At 33.3% G+C, this 19,377-nt stretch overlaps 1 protein-coding gene across 4 annotated transcripts; it reads left to right on the forward strand.

The window, feature by feature from the left end:
* The first annotated feature begins 1,864 nt into the window (after positions 1-1,864).
* On the forward strand, positions 1,865-17,171 carry LOC124846762 (TNF receptor-associated factor homolog 1b-like). Of its 4 annotated transcripts, XM_088095867.1 has the most exons (14): positions 1,865-1,934; positions 2,058-2,103; positions 2,762-2,982; positions 3,420-3,531; positions 6,741-6,829; positions 6,940-7,008; positions 7,095-7,227; positions 8,894-9,052; positions 9,657-10,005; positions 11,353-11,465; positions 12,592-12,739; positions 13,942-14,414; positions 14,497-14,698; positions 15,608-17,171. In XM_088095867.1, exons 3-14 carry the CDS (start codon positions 2,808-2,810, stop codon positions 17,006-17,008), a joined length of 3,423 nt encoding a protein of 1,140 aa, XP_087951993.1. In that variant the 5' UTR covers positions 1,865-1,934; positions 2,058-2,103; positions 2,762-2,807; the 3' UTR covers positions 17,009-17,171. The 4 variants fall into 4 exon arrangements, with proteins under 4 accessions (XP_087951993.1, XP_047180054.2, XP_047180059.2 ...); XM_047324098.2 differs by lacking the exon at positions 1,865-1,934 and having other exon boundaries at positions 1,967-2,103; XM_047324103.2 differs by lacking the exons at positions 1,865-1,934; positions 2,058-2,103; positions 3,420-3,531 and having other exon boundaries at positions 2,850-2,982.
* The last annotated feature ends 2,206 nt before the right edge of the window (positions 17,172-19,377 follow it).

Below are 19,377 nucleotides of genomic sequence, written 5' to 3' on the forward strand. Positions count from 1 at the left end.
GATTAACAACAAAATATTTTCCTATTTTATTTAATAAATAATATTCTTTAAGTCTTTAAAACAAGACAATGGATTTATCTTGTTGACAAACCTTAACACTTAACAATTCAAGAAATTCACTTTTATAATAATTATAAAATCAATGAACTTATAAAATATTTTTTTATTATAATTAATTCTACAAAAATCTAAAATTATTTAGAAAATAAAAAATAACTTATTTTAAATATCGTTTGAATAGATTATAAATACGTTATGTATATATATACAATATGATAATTAAGAATTATTATTGCAACTCACCTAATTGGTAGTGTTTTTATCTCTTTAAATGTTATTCTTCTTCTATGTTTCCACCGACTTGCACTTTAAAAAAACATTAATATTTCTAACTCACCGTTAAGATAATCAATTAACACATACAAAATATTATCTATTTTAAAATTTGGAGCTCTTTCAAAATTTTAGGATTATAATTACCTAACTCTAACTTTTTTAATTATATGCTTAGAGTAATATTATATAAAAATGAAAAATTTAAATATGTTTTTAATTTTGAAATTTATACATGAATTCAAAATTATTTTGATATTTAATTTTGACACATTTTAGTATTTAAATTTTGAAAAAATAAATATAATTATTTTAACCTAACGCCTAACACTATTAATTAGTTTACGTTTTAAACGATTATTTAGATTGACATTTAAGTTAAAATAGATCAAATTATATAAATAGTTTAAAATTTAGTATAAAATACTATTTAATACATGAAAAATCTTTTACATAAATTAAAAATATTATATCTAGTCAAAGTCTAAAACCGTATCAAAATTAAAAAAAATAAATTTCAATTCTACTTGTAATTTTAGAAATTAAAAACATACTAACCTAAAATTAAAAGATACGCTAATATATATAAAAGTGTCTATGCAACAAATAAATTAACATGGCGGTGGGATTAACATATTTATCATCTTTTGTAAAACATTCAACTAAACTAAAAAGATTTTCGAAAGTTCTAATTTGAATTTAGTAGGATTTAAAAATGAATATATTTTTAATTGTCTACTTATCAAATAAAATAAATTTTTATACTTCAGGTTAAGAATATTTTTAATTACCTTTAAAATAAAAAACAATTTTAATTTAAGAGAATCCTTTTTTGTTATTTACTTTAGTTAAAAAATAGTTGTACACTACTGAATTGATATTAAATTTCATTAAACTTAGTTAAATAGCCTGAATTGATATTTTTAACCAAAATGAATTGTTTTCTAGTTTAGTTTGATAAAATTGATTTTTAATTAAAAAAACTAATGTGTCAGAATTAAAAACACTTACTTTTACCATATTTAACGATATTGTCTCATTATAATTTAAATAAGATAAATAGAATAAAACAACTTTAACAAAAATATCAATTTTAGCATGACAATTTACTCTTTCTTGTACTCAACTTTCATTATTTAAGAATTATACTAAATCTGGAGTAATTCAAATTGATATGAATGATTTTGTAGTAATTACTATTAAGAACTTTAAAAAATTCTGAAATATTTTATATTTTTTATTTGTTTGTTGCGAGATTTAAATATATTAATAGGATTTTTGTTTTCCCTAATATCACACAAATAATTTTCAAATATTATATCATTTATTTAAATGTATTTTATAACAGTACTATTTTAAAATTTTATCTACAATTGCATAATTTTTTTTATAACAGTACTAAATATTTTTTTTAAAATTAAATTGACAATATCAAGAATTCAATTTGAACACCAATGTTTCATTACAACAAAACACGTTCATTTATATATAAAAAACACAAAATCGAGAATGAGTAATAAAAGATGATGGCGGTTAGGGTTACTGTAAGGAATCAGTTCCATTTCAAGTTTCAACAGAATAAGAAGAAAGAACAAAGTCATGTAATTGAAAAAAAAATAAAAAATATCATTATTCTTTTTTTCTTTGTTATGCCTTTGTTTCCTGTTGCTGCTCAACCTTGTCTTTCTTTCTCTCACTTCGACTTTCTCTCTCTAAACTTACAGCGCTAGAATTGTGTCTTCTTGACAAACTTCTGCACTTTGATTCCAGGTTTGTCAACTCCCTATCGATCCACGGCATCGCTTTTTTTCTTTTACCTCAGTTCAATCTTTAACTGAGCTTCGCTTTTATTGTTTATTGCATCAGGATTTTGATTAATGAGTTATTTTTTTGGGTTACTTCTGGGAATTACTGTCCAGGATCTTCGTGTTTTTCGGTGTTGATTGTTTCGAGGAATATTCTATTTTTGGGGTTCATGCAATTGGACCTCATCGAGCTGGTTTTGCTACCTCGTTGAGCTTATTTTCTTAATTCGAGCTTCTTTCAATTAGTTTGAATCTTTGTTCTAGGGTTTTTATTATTGATGATTGAAGTTTTTGGCTTGGTTTTGTGTTTTGCTCTTAATAATTTTAAGGAGGAATTTACATTGGAGAAGGTAGTGTTTCATTAGGTTAATCGATATGGTTCAGGGGAAAGGGTGGGTTTGTTTTCTTGTGTTCTGAATTGGGATTATCAGTTATTGCGATTTTGAATTTGTTCCTCGACAAAGTGCATTGGTTATGATTGTGGTTATATTTTGTAGAACTTTTTAGATGTAGTTGCAAATGAATACTCTCATTGATTTATTTTTTGTAGTGATTTACTGTCTTGTAATGCAAGGTGGGGTTTAAGGGCTGATTTTGTTTTCGTTTATCTGATTCTTATTCAGTTGGCGTTGCAAGAAGCCAGTTAGTGAAATATTTCTTAATCAGGGAATGACTGGGATTGTGAGTGAGGAGTCTGGTGTGGGAAAGTCTGTTGAGGGAATTTCAAATGGGCAGCGATGTCAATCCGGGGAAGCATTGGCAGAATGGCGTTCTTCTGAGCAGGTGGAGAATGGAATCACATCTACTTCCCCCCCTTATTGGGACTCTGATGATGGAGACGATGGTGACGATTTCTTTTACTAATTTTAACTTTATACGTTTTTCCCCTTACATTTACATTGTTATATTTCATGTTTCTGTATGCTTTTCTGTATGAGCTTAGGGATGGTATTGGTGTTTGTTTTCTATTTCGTATTGTTTTTTCCCTTGTAACAATAAAATAAAATAAAATAAAATAAAATAAAGAGATTAGAAATCAAGAATACTCAGATCAGGTTTGTTTTTTATGTGAAAATATTTTGCTCCTTGGTATTTTGATTGATATCAGTGGTTTAGTGTGTTTATTGATTTGTATTGATAGGTAATTAAAAAAGTTAGCTGTTCAAATCTTAGGCTACACAGATGTCATTTTAATGTTATGGCCTTTTCTCATCTTAAGGGTTAAAAATTACTACTTGTCTAAAGAATTGTTTAAAGTCATATTTCTTTTTCTCTTCATAGGACCAAAACCTTTGGAGTTATTTGGAAGATATACATGGAAGATAGAAAAGTTTTCTCAAATTAACAAAAGGGAACTTCGCAGTAGTCCATTTGAGGTTGGCGGCTACAAATGGTATGAGGTGTTACATATCATTGGACTTACATAGCTTTTGTTGTGATTTAGAACTTAACTATCATGAGGGGGAGCCCGGTGCAGCAGTAAAGTTGTGCCTTGTTGACCGGTTGGTCATGGGTTCGAATCTGGAAAACAGCCTCTTTGCATATGCAAGGGTAAGGCTGCATACAATGACCCTTCCCCATACATAGCAAGTAACCTTTTAGTACTGGGGTACGCTGAAGATGTAGAATTTAACTGTCCTTGTTGTTTTGCTTTATTTTGATTTACACCTCTAAAGCTATATTGCATGCAGGACCTTGTTATGCATTTATCATCTTTAGTCAATTGTGACTTGTTTTATGTTGAATTTTTGAAGAAACTCTGATGTATCTTAACTAGTGTAGTTTATCTCTAACACATCCAATGCTCTCTCTGTTGTATGTATGTGTGTGTATTTAAATGAAGAAATTCATTTTTGGTCATACAAAAGTGTGGGGGATTTTGGAAGAATTAAATCTGTCTATGAAAAGATATACCATAAATGTTGAGCAAAGTTGCTCACTGCATATTTTGTTAGGAAATAAAAAAATCATGTGCTTTGAAGCCAGTTCCCTAACATATCAGCCTGCTGACCCAACATGACATCCTTTAGAATATGAATGTTATGATCCTACCAACTAGTGACAGATTGTACATTGCCTTAGGAAAAGAAACTGGTCTCTAGTACCAAATTCCTCTTGATTGTAACCAAAAATTGGTCCAAGACTTTTTATAAAACAGGATTCTGTAAAAAAGTTTGAACAAAAAATAAACAGGTAACTCTCAATTACAAATGTCAGAGTACTGAGCATGACCAAACACATGTCAGGGAAAAGATCTTTATGTGACCTGTGAATCTGCGGTTTTAGTTCTATTCAAGCCCTGATGTCCAACTAAATAACTTTATCTTAGGTGGGACTTTGAACTTCCTTAGATGTTTATCAGAAGTTCAAGAGTTTTATGTGACATGTGTACCTGCAATATTAGTTCTATTGAATTTCTGTTGCCAAACTAAATAACTTTTCCCTTAGGCAGGGCTTTGGACTTCCCAAGAGGTTTATCAAAATGGCAGTTAGGTTAATTCTATAAATGAGTTAGAAATTGGACAAGGACGTTGATACAGACCCACACCTTAAAAGCTTAGAAGAAAAGAAGAAAAGAAGAAAAGAAAGGAATGAAATGAACACTGATATTCTATTATTCTGTTAACAAAAACTGGAAATAGAAGGATAACAAATCCCCCCTAGTGCTACGCCCCTCTCTAGAGCTAAACAACGGTTTCTCTCCTCTCTCAACCAAAATCTCGTTCTCCCCTAACGTTCAGCAAAACTGAATACAAACAGAATCTCTCTATTCCCCTCCTGATTTCTCTCTCCTCTAACTACCTGCCACCTTAGCCCTTGGATTCTACTTTCTCACGTATACTTTTCCCCATCGTGTTTTGGCACCTTCGTGGGCTAGAGGTTGAGGTAGCCCACTCATTCTCTGGACCTCATCAATACCCTCGTCTTGAAGAATTGTCTTGTTCTCAAGACTCAGTTCTGGAAATTGACTTCTAATTGAAGATTCATCTTCCCATGTAGCCTCCTCTGCTGTCTTCCCCTTCCAATGGACGAGCCATTGATTCATTTGTTCTCCCTTCTTTCCCATGCCATCCTCTGTTCTTATTTGAAAACTCTATATCAATGACTCTTGCTACATTCATCATTCTTCCCTTTGCAAGTGGGCTTACAACATACAAACTGATTTGGGCCCTAATTTCCTCATGCAAACCATGAATAAAGTAAGCAGAGCATTGTTCGTCATGTAATTTGGTCTCTCGAGCATCTGAACACTCAAATCTTTGTATGTACTCTTCTATACTCCTTGTTTGCCGTAATGACGTCAACTACTCAAATACACTTCCCTCACCCAAACCTCCGTATCTTTCAATCAATTCTTTCTTCAAATCCTCCCAAGTTAAATCATCATAATCATTTAATAATGCGTTGAAGAAATGAATAGTGGCCCCCTCCTTGCACAATTAAGCAAGATTCACCCTCACTGTCGAACTGGTTTCTTGGACCCTAAAATAGATTTCAGCTCTAGTGATCCAATCGGTAGGATCTTCTCCATTGAACATAGGTAGTTCATTCTTTTTCATCGATTGTCTGAATTCATCCAGCACCTCTCCTTCTAAGGACTTCAAGCCACTTCCACCACTACATGACTCCTTCTTCTTAGGCCCAAGAGAGTGCTCTCCCTCCACATGAGTGATTTTACGAGTCATCAATTCCACTAACTTTGATTAGTTTATAGCAGCCTCTTTACCATCATCTCTATCTCTACTTGGTTTTGGACTGCTTGGAATCATATCTCCTCCATGACAACTCTCATTCGTTCCAATTCTCCCTCGGCACACTCAACCCTAGAATCCATGGCTACTGTATTTTCTGGTTCCCCTGTTTTCGGCTCACTTCCCTTTTTGTTTGGTGGCATTCGGCGGCAAAAAGAGATCCGACAGGTCGGACCAAATGATACAGACCCACACCTTAAAAACTTGGAGGAAAAAAGAAAGGAATCAAATGAACACTGATGTATGTATTATTCTGTTAAAAAACAGGAAATAGAAGGATGACAAATCCCACCCGGAGCTACAGTCCTCTCTAGAGCAATACAAAACGGTTCCTCTCCTCTCTCAACCAACCAAAATCCCGTCCTCCCCCAATGTTCAGCAAAACTGAAGACAAATATAATCTCTCTATTCCCTACCTGATTTTTCTCTCCTCTAACTACCTGCCACCTCAGTCCTTGGATTCTTCTTTCTCATGTATACTTTTCCCCACTGTCTTTCGAGGCTAGAGGTTGAGGAAGCCCACTCATTCTCTGGTACCTTCCTGCACAAAAACACACTAGAAGGGTCAAGAGATCTGACCAATAATCTGCTATTTTGAGATTTGTATATGGAATTTGTGACCCTTTCATATACTAATTTGTCATTCAAGAGAAAGATACCTTCTTTATCTCACTTGCTACAGGTTTCATATGGACTATTGTAGTTTTCATGGAAATCATGCCGTTAATTTAATGTTGGTATGTGCAGTCTAAGAAATACATTTTATTTGCTGAGATAGTTTATAACTTCAGATGACATGATGACTGGTAGTGTTGATTTTTTGAATTAATAATTGTTTTGTTTGTGGCAGGTATATTTTAATCTATCCACAAGGCTGTGATGTCTGCAATCATCTCTCTCTCTTTCTGTGTGTTGCTAATCATGACAAACTTCTTCCAGGTTCAATTCACGATCATTTTCAGATTGCATTGATGATTACTATTTCTATTTTCTACAATTAGTTCCATAGTATTTGGTTGTGCTTACTTTTTCTTTCTGGGGCAAGACAGGATGGAGTCATTTTGCTCAATTTACAATAGCTGTGGTCAATAAAGACCCAAAGAAATCAAAATATTCTGGTCTGTTTCATAATAGTTGGGTTAATTACCGGAGATTACAATTTTTCTTTCAATATTATTGAGATATATGCCCTTGAGTTTTCCAGATACATTGCATCGATTTTGGAAGAAGGAGCATGACTGGGGCTGGAAAAAGTTTATGGAACTGTCCAAGGTGTATGATGGATTTGTTGATACTTCAGACAATCTAATAATAAAAGCTCAAGTTCAAGTCATAAGGTATTCTATTTTTAATTTATGCTATTTAGGATTTCAAATATTCAGTCCATCTTGCATAATGCTTTCTTAATAATTAAGGTTACTTGCCATATGATATAAATTTGAACTTCATCTGATTTCCTTGTCTAGAAAGAACAGCAGAACAAATGAATGTCTCTTAATTATGCTAGTTTGAGTGATTGGTCCTTCTCCAGAGTTTCATAGTAAATTGAAAGCCAGCTAGAAATAATATTCTTATGAAGTTAACTTTTTAGTGAAGTTGGGTGTGAACAAGCTCGGGCTTCCACTATAGCATTTATTGCCGTGTTTATGAATCTTGGATTCCATTTGTGTCAATTAGTATTTCCCATTGGTTTTTTGGAACAATATTTTATATTTTCTTGGACTGTTCATTCTTATTCCTATATCTTATACAGTTTTTTAACCAAAAGTTTGTGGCAATCCTCGTGAACCTATGGTATGAGGTCTCATTCCATTTTCTCTGAATTTGTATGCATTCTCTCTCCTCTAAAGTCTACATAGAATTTATATTGAGATGAATGTATGGTATGTTACCAATGGCTCTTGATCACGATAAAAGCAAACCTGGTATATGATGTCAAATGCACCTTGTCTGTAGTTAAAAGTTAAACATTGGTAAGACTGTAGGACCTTACCCTTTCTCACCATTTGTGCTGCTATGGTAAATTTCATTATATTTAGGGCTCAATGAGCCCTTATTCTTGTCCTTATTTGTTTTTTCATTTCTTTGTTATTTTATTTTATTGTCTTCAGATCATGGAATTTTGAGTCAATATAAAATGTTCTCCAGAAATTTAGTTTTTGTTCTTCAAAGTGTGTTTCTGAATGTAAAAAATGGACTTTTCTGAATTTAAATTCTGGAATTATGGAAAATGATTTTTAGAAATTAAATCTGGGAGTCAATTTTTTTACTCAGTTCCAGATTGTTCTGGAATTTAATTTCCAGAAAGGTGAAATAAAGAACATGTAGAAGGGTATTATTTGACTAAAATTTAACCTCAAAACGGAGGGTGTAGTGAGTTTATCATCACAATTCACACCCTTTCTCATGGTTCATTACCCAAATGGCACTGCTGGTGATTTGTATACCCATACCTGATTGTTATAAATATAAATGTGTGGAGTGAATATTAATCAATCATCAGTCCAAATTTGTAAATGGCATAAATAGAACATGCAATGGTGCTTAAAGTATTTGTAAGGATAGTTATTCATGTGTATAGATGCATTTGGATGTTTTTTTTAACAAAGTACGTAGAAATATTTGTTTTTGAACATATAGATTTCCACTTTTAGAAATATGTCAGAAGTTTTTATCCTCCTAAATTGCTTTCTTCCACTAGTGAGAAAACTCTTGGTGAACAAGTTTATCCCTTGTCACAATAACCTTACTGCATTACTCTGCGCATCTGTGCACTATGCTTATCCCTTGTTCAGAATTCCAAGTTTTATTACTCTGTTGCCTAGTTAGACTGTCATCTTCTCTTCTACTTTTTAAATACACCAAATTTTGACCTTACTATTTATTTTTACTGAATTTGTGAGACACTCAAATGTCTCAACTTGTTAATTTACTTTTGCATTTTTCGTTGGGATTTTATCTTGAAGTGTGACCATATATTCCTTGTTTGTTTCTGATGCATAGGGAGAAATCAAACAGACCTTTCCGGTGCCTTGATTGTCAATATAGGAGAGAACTTGTGAGGGTATATTTGACAAATGTAGAACAAATTTGTCGGCGTTTTGTGGAGGAGAGAAGAAGCAAACTTGGGAAGTTGATAGAGGATAAAGCTAGATGGTCAAGGTACATGTGCTCTCCTTTAAAAATCTCCCTCTTCCGACACATTGTATGTCTAATCTTGCTCCAGAGTGTCACCTAATAAAAGTCTGGATGATTTTTCTTCTTTTTCACACTTCCAGATCAATAAATAGTTTAACACTTGTACTGAAAAATTTGACTTAATTCCCGTTCAATCTGGAAAGTAGAAAAAACGTTAGCCATATTGCAAAAAAGATACAGAGGAGGAATGAATGTCATGGTCAAATGAAATAGGTGATTGTGGTTTTGATGTATTATAGCTGATCGTGTGTATCTTGAAATGTATGTTTTACATCCTATTTGAAATTAAATATGATTTGATAATTTCTTTTTAATTGAATGCATATTGTTTTCCTATTTGATATTATGTATTATCATTAATTCCCACGTATTATAGCTGATCGTGTGTATCTTGAAATGTATGTTTTACATCCTATTTGAAATTAAATATGATTTGATAATTTCTTTTTAATTGAATGCATATTGTTTTCCTATTTGATATTATGTATTATCATTAATTCCCACGTATCTCATACGTTTGAGTTCTGGTGTCGTATTTTGTTCTGATCAAATATTAAGATGCATGCAGCTTCTTTTCTTTCTGGGGGGAAATTGACCAGACTTCTAAGCGCCACATGTCTAGGGAGAAGACAGATGTAATTTTGAAAGTAGTTGTAAAGCATTTCTTCATTGAGAAAGAGGTCACTTCTACTTTGGTAATGGATTCCTTGCATAGTGGATTGAAGGCTCTTGAAGGCCAGACTAAAAACCAAAAAGCTAAAGTGAAATTGCTGGATGCTGAAGAAATACCAGCACCAATTGTTCACGTTGAGAAAGACATGTTTGTACTGGTGGATGATGTTTTACTGCTACTGGAAAGGGCTGCAATAGAACCACTGCCTCCTAAAGATGAAAAGTGCCCTCAAAACCGGACAAAGGTAAGATGTAGAATTATGTTTGTAATAGTGACCATGGAATTTTGTGTTGATGCCTGATCTGATAACTGGTGACATGGTTGAACACTGATCTCTATGAAATGCGATGGTATTGGGCTGAGGCTTTTAGAAGATGTAGTTGACAAATAAGAGCAGAACAGAATATGTTTGAATGGGGTCTAGACTAGGGAGAAAAGGAAACTGAAACTCTGCTATTGTATTCTGAATAGCATTATATTTAGGATTGATTTTCGCTCAAATACTGCTACTGCGTCGGCTGGTCATCTGAACTATTAACCTTTAGAGTTATTTGATTTATGCTTTTATGATTCAATGTTTTTTGCTTCTGTTTCTTATTTTGTGTGTCTTTTATTCTGTCATCTTAGAATGATTACACCTGTTTAGAATTGCTTTGAAAATTTATAATTGAATAATAACAATTTTGCAATAATTTTTTTCAAAAAATGTCTCATTGTAAACATATATTGGTAATCATCAGGTATTAAATTACTTTAATTTAAAAATTTAATGGGATTTATTAATAAGGGCCCTGCTTGTTTAAACTTAAAAAAGTGAGTTATTATGATTTTTTTTTTAATTTAGCTTGTGAGAATAGACTAGACTATAATTTTTTATTTATTTTACTTTATCACCAAAAATTGAATTATCAGTTTTTTTATATTAAAACTTAATTAATTTTTTGCATTTTGGAAAAGAAAACACAAAAGTCCCAAGTGATAATAAGATAATTTTGTTCATGTTTAAATTTAATACTGATGTTTATGTTACTTGTAGAGCTTATTTCTTCCACGTTGGAAGCTACGCTACTATGAGTCAAACCCAGGGACGCTACGATGAGTCAAAACCAGGGAATGCTTTTGCATCAGTTAAAACACAATGCCGCCTGAAAAGAAATATCTGCAATTTAATTTTTAGAAAATTGATTTTGGCTGCAAAAGCTTATATTTCCGGTCTTTATTACGGATTTTCAAATGAGTAGTTCTTCATTTATTCATAAATTTTTGCATGCTTGATATTTTTGATTTTACCATTTGCTGCATCACTAACAAATATTTTTTTCCCTTGTCACTTGAATTTAGGTTGAGCTCATACTATATTTGTGCCATATTTCTATATGTCTTATCTTATATTTATGCAGTATATGCTTTAATATTTAAGATATATATTTTTAATAACAAACAAGCTTGGCCTAGTTAAATTTGTAGACATGTGTTACACGTCTTGCATGAGTAACTTGGGGGTTTTAAGGGCAGTGAAATATATGAATATGGCGCCTTTGGCTTTTCAGTTTTGAAATTTATTTGAAACCTTTTTCTCTTAATTTTGCAGGATGGAGATTCTGGAGAGGATTTCAACAAGGATTCTATTGAGCGTGATGAAAGGCGTTTAACAGAATTGGGTCGTAGGACTTTGGAAATATTTGTCCTCGCCCATATATTCAGGTAGGATACACGATAATTTTGTAATGAATTCAGAGCGTTCAAGTTTCTCAGCTTCATTGCTTTTATATATACTTTTACTTATGCTTGTATTTCCCCCCTTAATCAAGTATTAGAGAGGCATGCATAATATTGACACAGTTAGCCTGCTGATTTGGGATGCTGTCCATTTCTTTGTACTGTTATTAACTGTTGGAAGTCTCACATCGGCTAGAGATAAGGCTATTTCATAGTTTATAAGTGGGTCCAAACCTCACTCTACAAGCCGGTTTTGTGGGGTTGAGTTAGGCTTAAAGTTCACTTCTAACATTAACAATGATTGAGGCTATTCCTTTGAGAGTTAACATTTTTGGGTTGATTTCTTTCAAACCAAAGCAAGAACATTAGCATGATGTTCAATGTATTTTGGCTAACTTTTTCCTACAATTGTGTGTTTGGTAAATGCATTAGAATCGGACACAATTGGTCATTGGGATCTAATCTATGAATGAGTATGTTTGGGGAACAAGCTGATACACAATAGGAGATTGAGTTCAATAGTATGTCTTATGAGTTTTAAAAATGGAACAAAATAAAGCAACAGGTACAAGGGTAGTACATCCTGGTTATAGGGTTTTTGGTAGAATCAATGAGAATAGAAGATAGCCTTTTTGTTCCGTTATGTTTTGATAGATAACTATATTCTACCAAAAAATTAGTTAGCAATTTTCATTTCGTAGACGTTAGCTCAGTGTTGAAGTGTTGCATTGCATCAAATGAGTGCTTATCTACTCCCACGTTTTGGCCAATGTTCTACAATTGTAGGCAAAATAGGATGCAGCTGATTATTCTGCATAATACAGACTTAATTATGAGTTGCTTCAAGTTTAACTGCCTGTTTTGAAATATTAGCTTATTCAGAAGTTGTGGTCCCCTTGTATCAATGAGGTTGGAGTTCCTCTACTTTTCAGTATTGCCAACGGAGAATAGGAAACTGTTGAAAATATGGAAATATTGAGAAGTTCCTAATGGTAGGGCCCGTATATGTAACCTACCTAGAAGTCAGGGAGAGGCATAATTTTTGTTTCATATGTAGGTATTAGACATGCATCAATTTAGATATCCTGACTATTTAGTTTCATGGGTGCAGTAATAAAATTGAGGTTGCATACCAGGAAGCTGTTGCACTGAAAAGACAAGAAGAACTCATCCGTGAAGAAGAGGCTGCATGGCAAGCTGAAAGTGATCAAAAAGCAAAACGTGGAAGTGAGAGGGAAAAGAAGTCGAAGAAAAAACAGGTCTGGAACCCATTGAAAATGCAGTTTCCAGGAATTTTTGGTTATCTGAATGTTGATTTCACTGATGCAATGCATTTTCTAGCTCCCTTGTTAGCAAATTAGGTTCTTATCTGATTATCTGTAATGTTGTGGTTTAGAAGTGAACTCCTATGAATTTCACGATGGAAGATAATTCAACTGCAGAAAATGCACTGTAAATGAAAACTTATGATATAATGAACACATTGAAAGCAGGTAGAGTTGGTCAATGCCAGCGATATACTTTTATCCTGGTACTGATGAAGTCATCAACTCCTGCCTATGCTGAACCCAAACTGAAGTAATAGGGTTTCACTAATTTGGATTCTTTCTTTCTAATAAATAGCATCGTTCAATTCACTTAAATTTAAGGGAAATAAGGCATAGTATGTTCAATATATGCACATATACATAATTTTCCCATCTTTATGTGTGAGGTGCCTGTTGAAGATCTCTCTTACTTCTTTTTACAAACCCAGCCTTGTATAAATTTCTTTGGGTTGATATCTGATGCGATTCCACTAATAAAAGCAAAGCAATAATGTACAAGAAATACAAGCAGAACAAAAGGGGAGTAGTTAGGAAATCATCTTAGAATATAGATTTAGGTCTAACCAACTACCCTGTAAAACTGGGTTAAACAATAAACGTTGCCTTTCACTTATACATTATATTTTGGCATTACTTCTAGTCAGTGCTGGACATGAGTTTTTAAAAATACGCTCCTTCACGTCCAAACACTATCGGGCTTGATATGCTGATAATATGGTGGATGGCCCTTTTAATGGATTTAAGATATGTTCAACACCATCTTAGAATCTGGGTTGACTCTAATACAAGCCTCTACAACACCGATTCGTGGCGTGAGGATTGTCTCCTCTGCTTGCTGGTTAAAATATCAAGTTTATGAACAACTAATAAACTTACTGGTTAGTTAGTCAGTCTTTGGCTAACCCATTCAGCACCTAATATTTTTAATCAGTAACGACCCTGTGACCTGAATTTTCCTTAGTTGGATGTAATTTTGCTAGCAATTTGTAACCTGTAATGCTCTCCAGGTTTTTCTGTTGACATCTGCTTGCTATTTTTGGGATTAAATGATGTAATGTGCATGAGGTAAGGAGTGTTGTTGGTTGATATTTTTTTAATAGTTGTTGACAGATATTCCTGTCTTTTCACTACAGGCCAGACAAAAACGTAGCAACCGAAAAGGAAAGGACAAAGGGAGGGAGGAGAGCTCTACTGTCTCTGTACCTGAGAAGAACCAAGACAATGCTTCTGATGACAAAAATGATTCTAACATAGAGGAAGCTGTAGCTGTGTCTGAAACGGCTGATGCTGTGGAAGATGTTTCTGATGTGTCTGACTCTGTAGATGGAGTTGCTGAAACGCTTCAGCCTGATTCAGAAGACAGAGATGCTGGGCCTGTTAATTGGGATACTGATGCATCAGAAGTTCATCCTCCATCCGAGGATAGAAACAATGGCATAGGTGGTGCTTCAACGATACAAAATGGAATATCCGAGAAAAGGAGCAGTTCAGTGATAGATGACAGTTCTTCAACATGTTCTACTGATTCTTTGCCGTCAGTAGTCATGAATGACCCTCACAAGGGAAACTCTTTCTCAAATTATAAAGTCCAAAAGTCGCCTAGCAGGTGCTTATATTTTTTTTTTCTGGGTGAATGATATCAATTCTCTTGTGTTTATGTGATATGATATGACACTTTTTATTTGTAGAGGTAAGAACCGAGGCAAAACATTGTCTGATGTGAGTAGTTGGACGAATGGAATAGATAGTCAGCCATCTCGTACTGCGGTAGATGCTGGGGATAGTAACAATGAGTCTGGAAGTGGTAAGACTGGCAAATCTGAGTCTGAGGTTGTTGTCCTCTCCTTACAGGATCAGTTGAAGTGGGCTGAGCAGCATGTTGTCATAAAGGTTGTCATTTTCAACTTTGTTGGAAATAGCTATCCAATTATCATAAATTCTTCTCTAAATCTTGTCTAATTGGCTTTGTTTGATAATGAAATGCCTTTTGTCTATTTTTTCCCCAATTTTAGTGTCGTGCCTTATCATCTATGATTCGTGCATAATTTTTACTTTTATTTTTCACCATTTAAGAGGAGCGTTATAGTTTTCTTGTTGTGAATATTTCAAATTAATTACAGTTCGTACAACAAAAGAGAGTCATAAAAATGGAGATGACCGGACACCTTGCTTTCCCTTATTAATTCTCTATCTGCAAATAGATGAAAATAATTTGAATTTGCAACTTAAAAAAAAATTGATGTGTCTATATTCCTATCCTGTTTACAGATTAATCATGGGAAAAAAGATGTGTATCCATTTCATCTTGTTTCCATCACCAGCTATGGAAGGATGATTTTTAAATTCTTCCACTCTTCTGTACTTCCGTGTGTGAAAATTAAAATTGATCCATAATCATACGTGTCCCTTTTCCTTTACTTTCTGACACCATCAAACCATTTAGAGCCTACGTGAATGCTTATCTCCAAAATTTTTCTGGAACGAAGATGTTTACATCACTTTATTTTCTTTCGTATGACTTGTTAATTTTGGAATTTTCTGCTTTCTGTTTACTGGAAAGAATTTGAATCTTTATTTCTATCGAAGTTGGTGTGAGATCAGATTTGGAGTTGGCATTGACGTTATTTTTATTCCATGTTTGCTTTTAAAGTTTTCGTTTCGCTATTTGTTAAGCTTTTATCTTCATTAAATATCTTTTTTACATATGAATAAATTATTTTCACACTCAATTTCACCTTAAAGCCTCTATCTCTGGTTTAGTTGGAGCTTGACGTGGTGCTTTGCTTTTCTAATTGATAGGAAGAGGAGTTTCTTTCAGTGAAGAAGCCGGGCATCAGAGACCTTGTTGAGGCAGAGAGATCTGTTGACAATGACAGTCTACGAAAAGAGAAGATATCATCTGTGCCATCTTCACTCATTAGTCCTCCTAGAAACTTATCATCCTCTGGTCAAACGAAGTTAGAACACAAGACTAGCCCTACTGTATATCCTGTTCATATCAGGAAAACATCTTTAAGTGGCTCCCCACAGACTGATAAAGATCCATCTTCACCTTTTACTCCTGCATCACCAGTTCCAGCTGCGTCTAAAACCGAGATACAAAAGACTTCAAGTGCAAGATTAACTGAAAGATCTGAGGCGCAAGTGCCAATGATGTCGAGACCTTCAAGTGCTCCTTTAGTTCCTGGTCCCAGGCCAACTGCCCCTTCTGCCTCCATGGTACAAACTGCTCCCCTACTTGCACGCTCAGTGAGTGCAGCTGGTCGGTTGGGTCCTGATCCCTTACCTGCTACCCATAGGCGTGCTCCTCAATCCTACAGAAATGTGATTATAGGGAACCCTGTGGCGTCAACTGCTGCTAGTCTGACCCATTCCAGCTCCTCAAGTTCAGCAGTAAATCCATCACCTGGCTATTCTCAACCATCTTCGTTAGTGTCATCTGTATTTTTACCCCAAAGCTCTGACAGATTGGACAAAAGTTCTGGTCAATCTGGTGTTCATTTTAGCTTGATTGCACGGGATGTTTTACAGAATGGTTCCCAGTGGATTGAGAGGTCTCAAAGGGAATCGAATAGAATGCCCTTAGATCAACCCTCCAGGCTCGATGATGCTAGAAATCATGACTTGTACAGGCCAGCGCACAGTAGATCAATGGGCAACATGTCAACTGAGTTCCCAGCCTGTGGATCTGGGCGTCATAACCAAGGGTTAATTGTGGATGAGTTCCCACACCTTGATATCATAAATGACCTGCTTGATGATGAATATGTTATTGGGAAGTCGGCTAAATCAAGTTCAGCATTCCAGTCTCTGAATAACGGACCGCAGTTGCTAAATCGACAGTCCACTTTTCCAGGGGATTTGGGTGCAAATGATGATCTGGGATCTTCAACCAGTTCTTGCAGGTTTGAGCGGTCACGAAGTTACCATCATGACCATAGATTGCAAGGAGGGTATGGCTTGTCTGGTGGGCATTATGATTCAGTGAGGGATTATATTCCACCGATGAATAATGTGCATTGCGTGAATGGTCAGGTAGATGGGTTGATACCAAACCAATGGCAAGTGGGTGGTTCCGATCTGTTGTATCTAGGCATGAGAAACACAGAGAACGGTAATTATGCATACTATCCAGATTACTCAAATATGACATGCGGTGTCAATGGTTATACTGTATTCAGGCCGTCAAGTGGTCCCTAAGAGGGAAACGGCAAAGAAGCGTGCCACCAATGAGTGGTCACTAACAAATGTAATGTGTTTGAGGAAATTGTTGGGTCTTTTTAGATTGGAGTGAGGTTGTAATCTCTCGATTAAAAAACATTTTGTAAAGAGTGTGAGTTATTTGATTCCAGCTTTTTATCCACTTCATCTCTTTGCCTGCCTCAGATTATGGATGAGTCTTTATTAGGTTTGAACAATTATGTCCTAATAACTCCAGCTTCCCAACCATCGCCAAAACGAAGACTGTATCGACATTTGCAAATGGTCGATACTTATGCTATATATATATATATATATATATATATATATATATATATATATATATATATATCATTTTGATTAGAACTAATTAGAATTTGTGGGTAATCAAGATGCACCGGACCTTATTGAAAAAGGTGAATGCCAACTAGGTGAAGGCCAACTTTTAGTATGTGCTTACGTATTTATTAAAGGATCCCATTAAATCATACTTTATAGGTTTTACTTTAGTAATATTTTTGAAATTTAGAGGCAAACAATTACTGACCCACATTTCTAATCTGATGACCATTGTGAAATTTAATACAACGATTAGCTGTTATATATGAAAACTTAAACTTAGACAAAGGATCAGAGGCCCAAAACTGGATTTAATATCTCAAACACACCTTATATAGGTTTGGTGTGTGCAGAATTGCTTATGCCTATTCCTTTTGCTTATATTTAACTTAACTACAAATCATTCTGTGGTTAAGATATTTTTTATTAATAGCTTCTTAAAATTTTGTTATATGCTTGTTTTGAAATATATATGAAATATTTGTTTTAGAATTTGCTAGGATTGTATCCTTTGAATCTACTTTCAGGATGTCACGACACTGATAAAAGTGTCTCTTTTTCAGAAACTCTTATTGTTGCTCTGCTTGATGAAACTTGGTATGAAGAAATTTCTTTATTTTTTATTGTTTATGCACTTGTATTTGAAATAAGAGAGAAGAATAGAGAAATGGAAATTCTTTCCGCACGTAATGATTTTACACAATGTAGCCCATTGTTCTTCCTTCTCTAAGAACAACATTCCATACATCTTCACAGAAATTCTGGCACTATGCTTTTTAACAGTGCATAAATGACTGAAATGCCATAATGCCATGTCTTTTTCTACGGAAACTAAAAATTCTTGAAAGACGTTTTCTTACTATCATATTACCTATAGAATTTAGTTTGTAGAAAAATCCGTGAAAAAACATTATTATTCTCGGATTTTGAGTGTTTTCCACAATTTTTTTTTAAAAAGTTGGTTTTTCTGGTATAAGCATATGTGATGTTGTCAAAATATGCTACTCAGTCTACCACATGTTGTTACTTGGTGAATTAATCAAATATGACTTATTTATTAATAAGTCAAAAAAATTTGAATTCAACTTGACTTATTACGGATTAATAGATTAAATGGATTGACTTAGTTAATTACAGATTCTTTTTAAATTAAAAAAATTACAATTTTTTAATTCAGATTTAAATAAATTTACTTTAAAATGATGTTGAACTCTAAAACAATTCAAAATAAAAAAGTTAACATACATTTAAGATGTAGTCCAAAAGAAAAATCTAAAAAAATAAGTTTATAATATTGATAATTTTTGTGTTATTTATTCATTTATAATATTAAAGTTTTAAATGGATAAATTTATAAAATTTTACTTTCTTGAAACATTTTTTTATTCCCATTTATAATAATAAGAAAAATGTTAACTAATAATTTTGAAACACAAAAATAATAAATAATTAAATTAAATTAGGTGGGTTATTGAGCCAATTCGACTCATTATGAGTTCAATCTAAATAAACTGAATTTTAAGTAAATCGAATTCTAAGTGAATCAGATCTAGTTCGTATAAAAAAATTATTTTTTTCAAACTTAATCCAATTTAAATTTGTGTGGATTAAGTTAACGTATGAGTTTTAACTCATTTTGACATTACTAAGTATATGATACATACTTTGTTGAGTACAAAATTTAAATCAATTGCAACTTAAGAGTACTTGTTTCTGTTCATTTTTTAAGAATTTATGTAATATAAAATTCTTGAGAAAATTGAAACCATATCGACTCTAATTTATTTGTGAAACATTGAGATTTACACCAACACATAATGTGAAAAGAAATCGAAAACCTATACATACAATCTTTATATATATTCTTTGGATGTATTTCGTTTCCCTTTTATTCTCATTCGTATGATTATTATTAGATAAGTATGTTATGTTCTGTATAAATATGTTCTAACTTGTTTTTGTTGTACATACATCTTATATTTTATTTGTTAGTTGTTTAAAACAAAATCAAATAAAGTTAATATTTATTT

Source organism: Vigna umbellata, chromosome 8 (assembly GCF_029865625.1).
Source record: "Vigna umbellata cultivar VRB3 chromosome 8, Vumbellata_1.0, whole genome shotgun sequence".
In the NCBI taxonomy this organism is placed as follows: Eukaryota; Viridiplantae; Streptophyta; class Magnoliopsida; order Fabales; family Fabaceae; genus Vigna; species Vigna umbellata.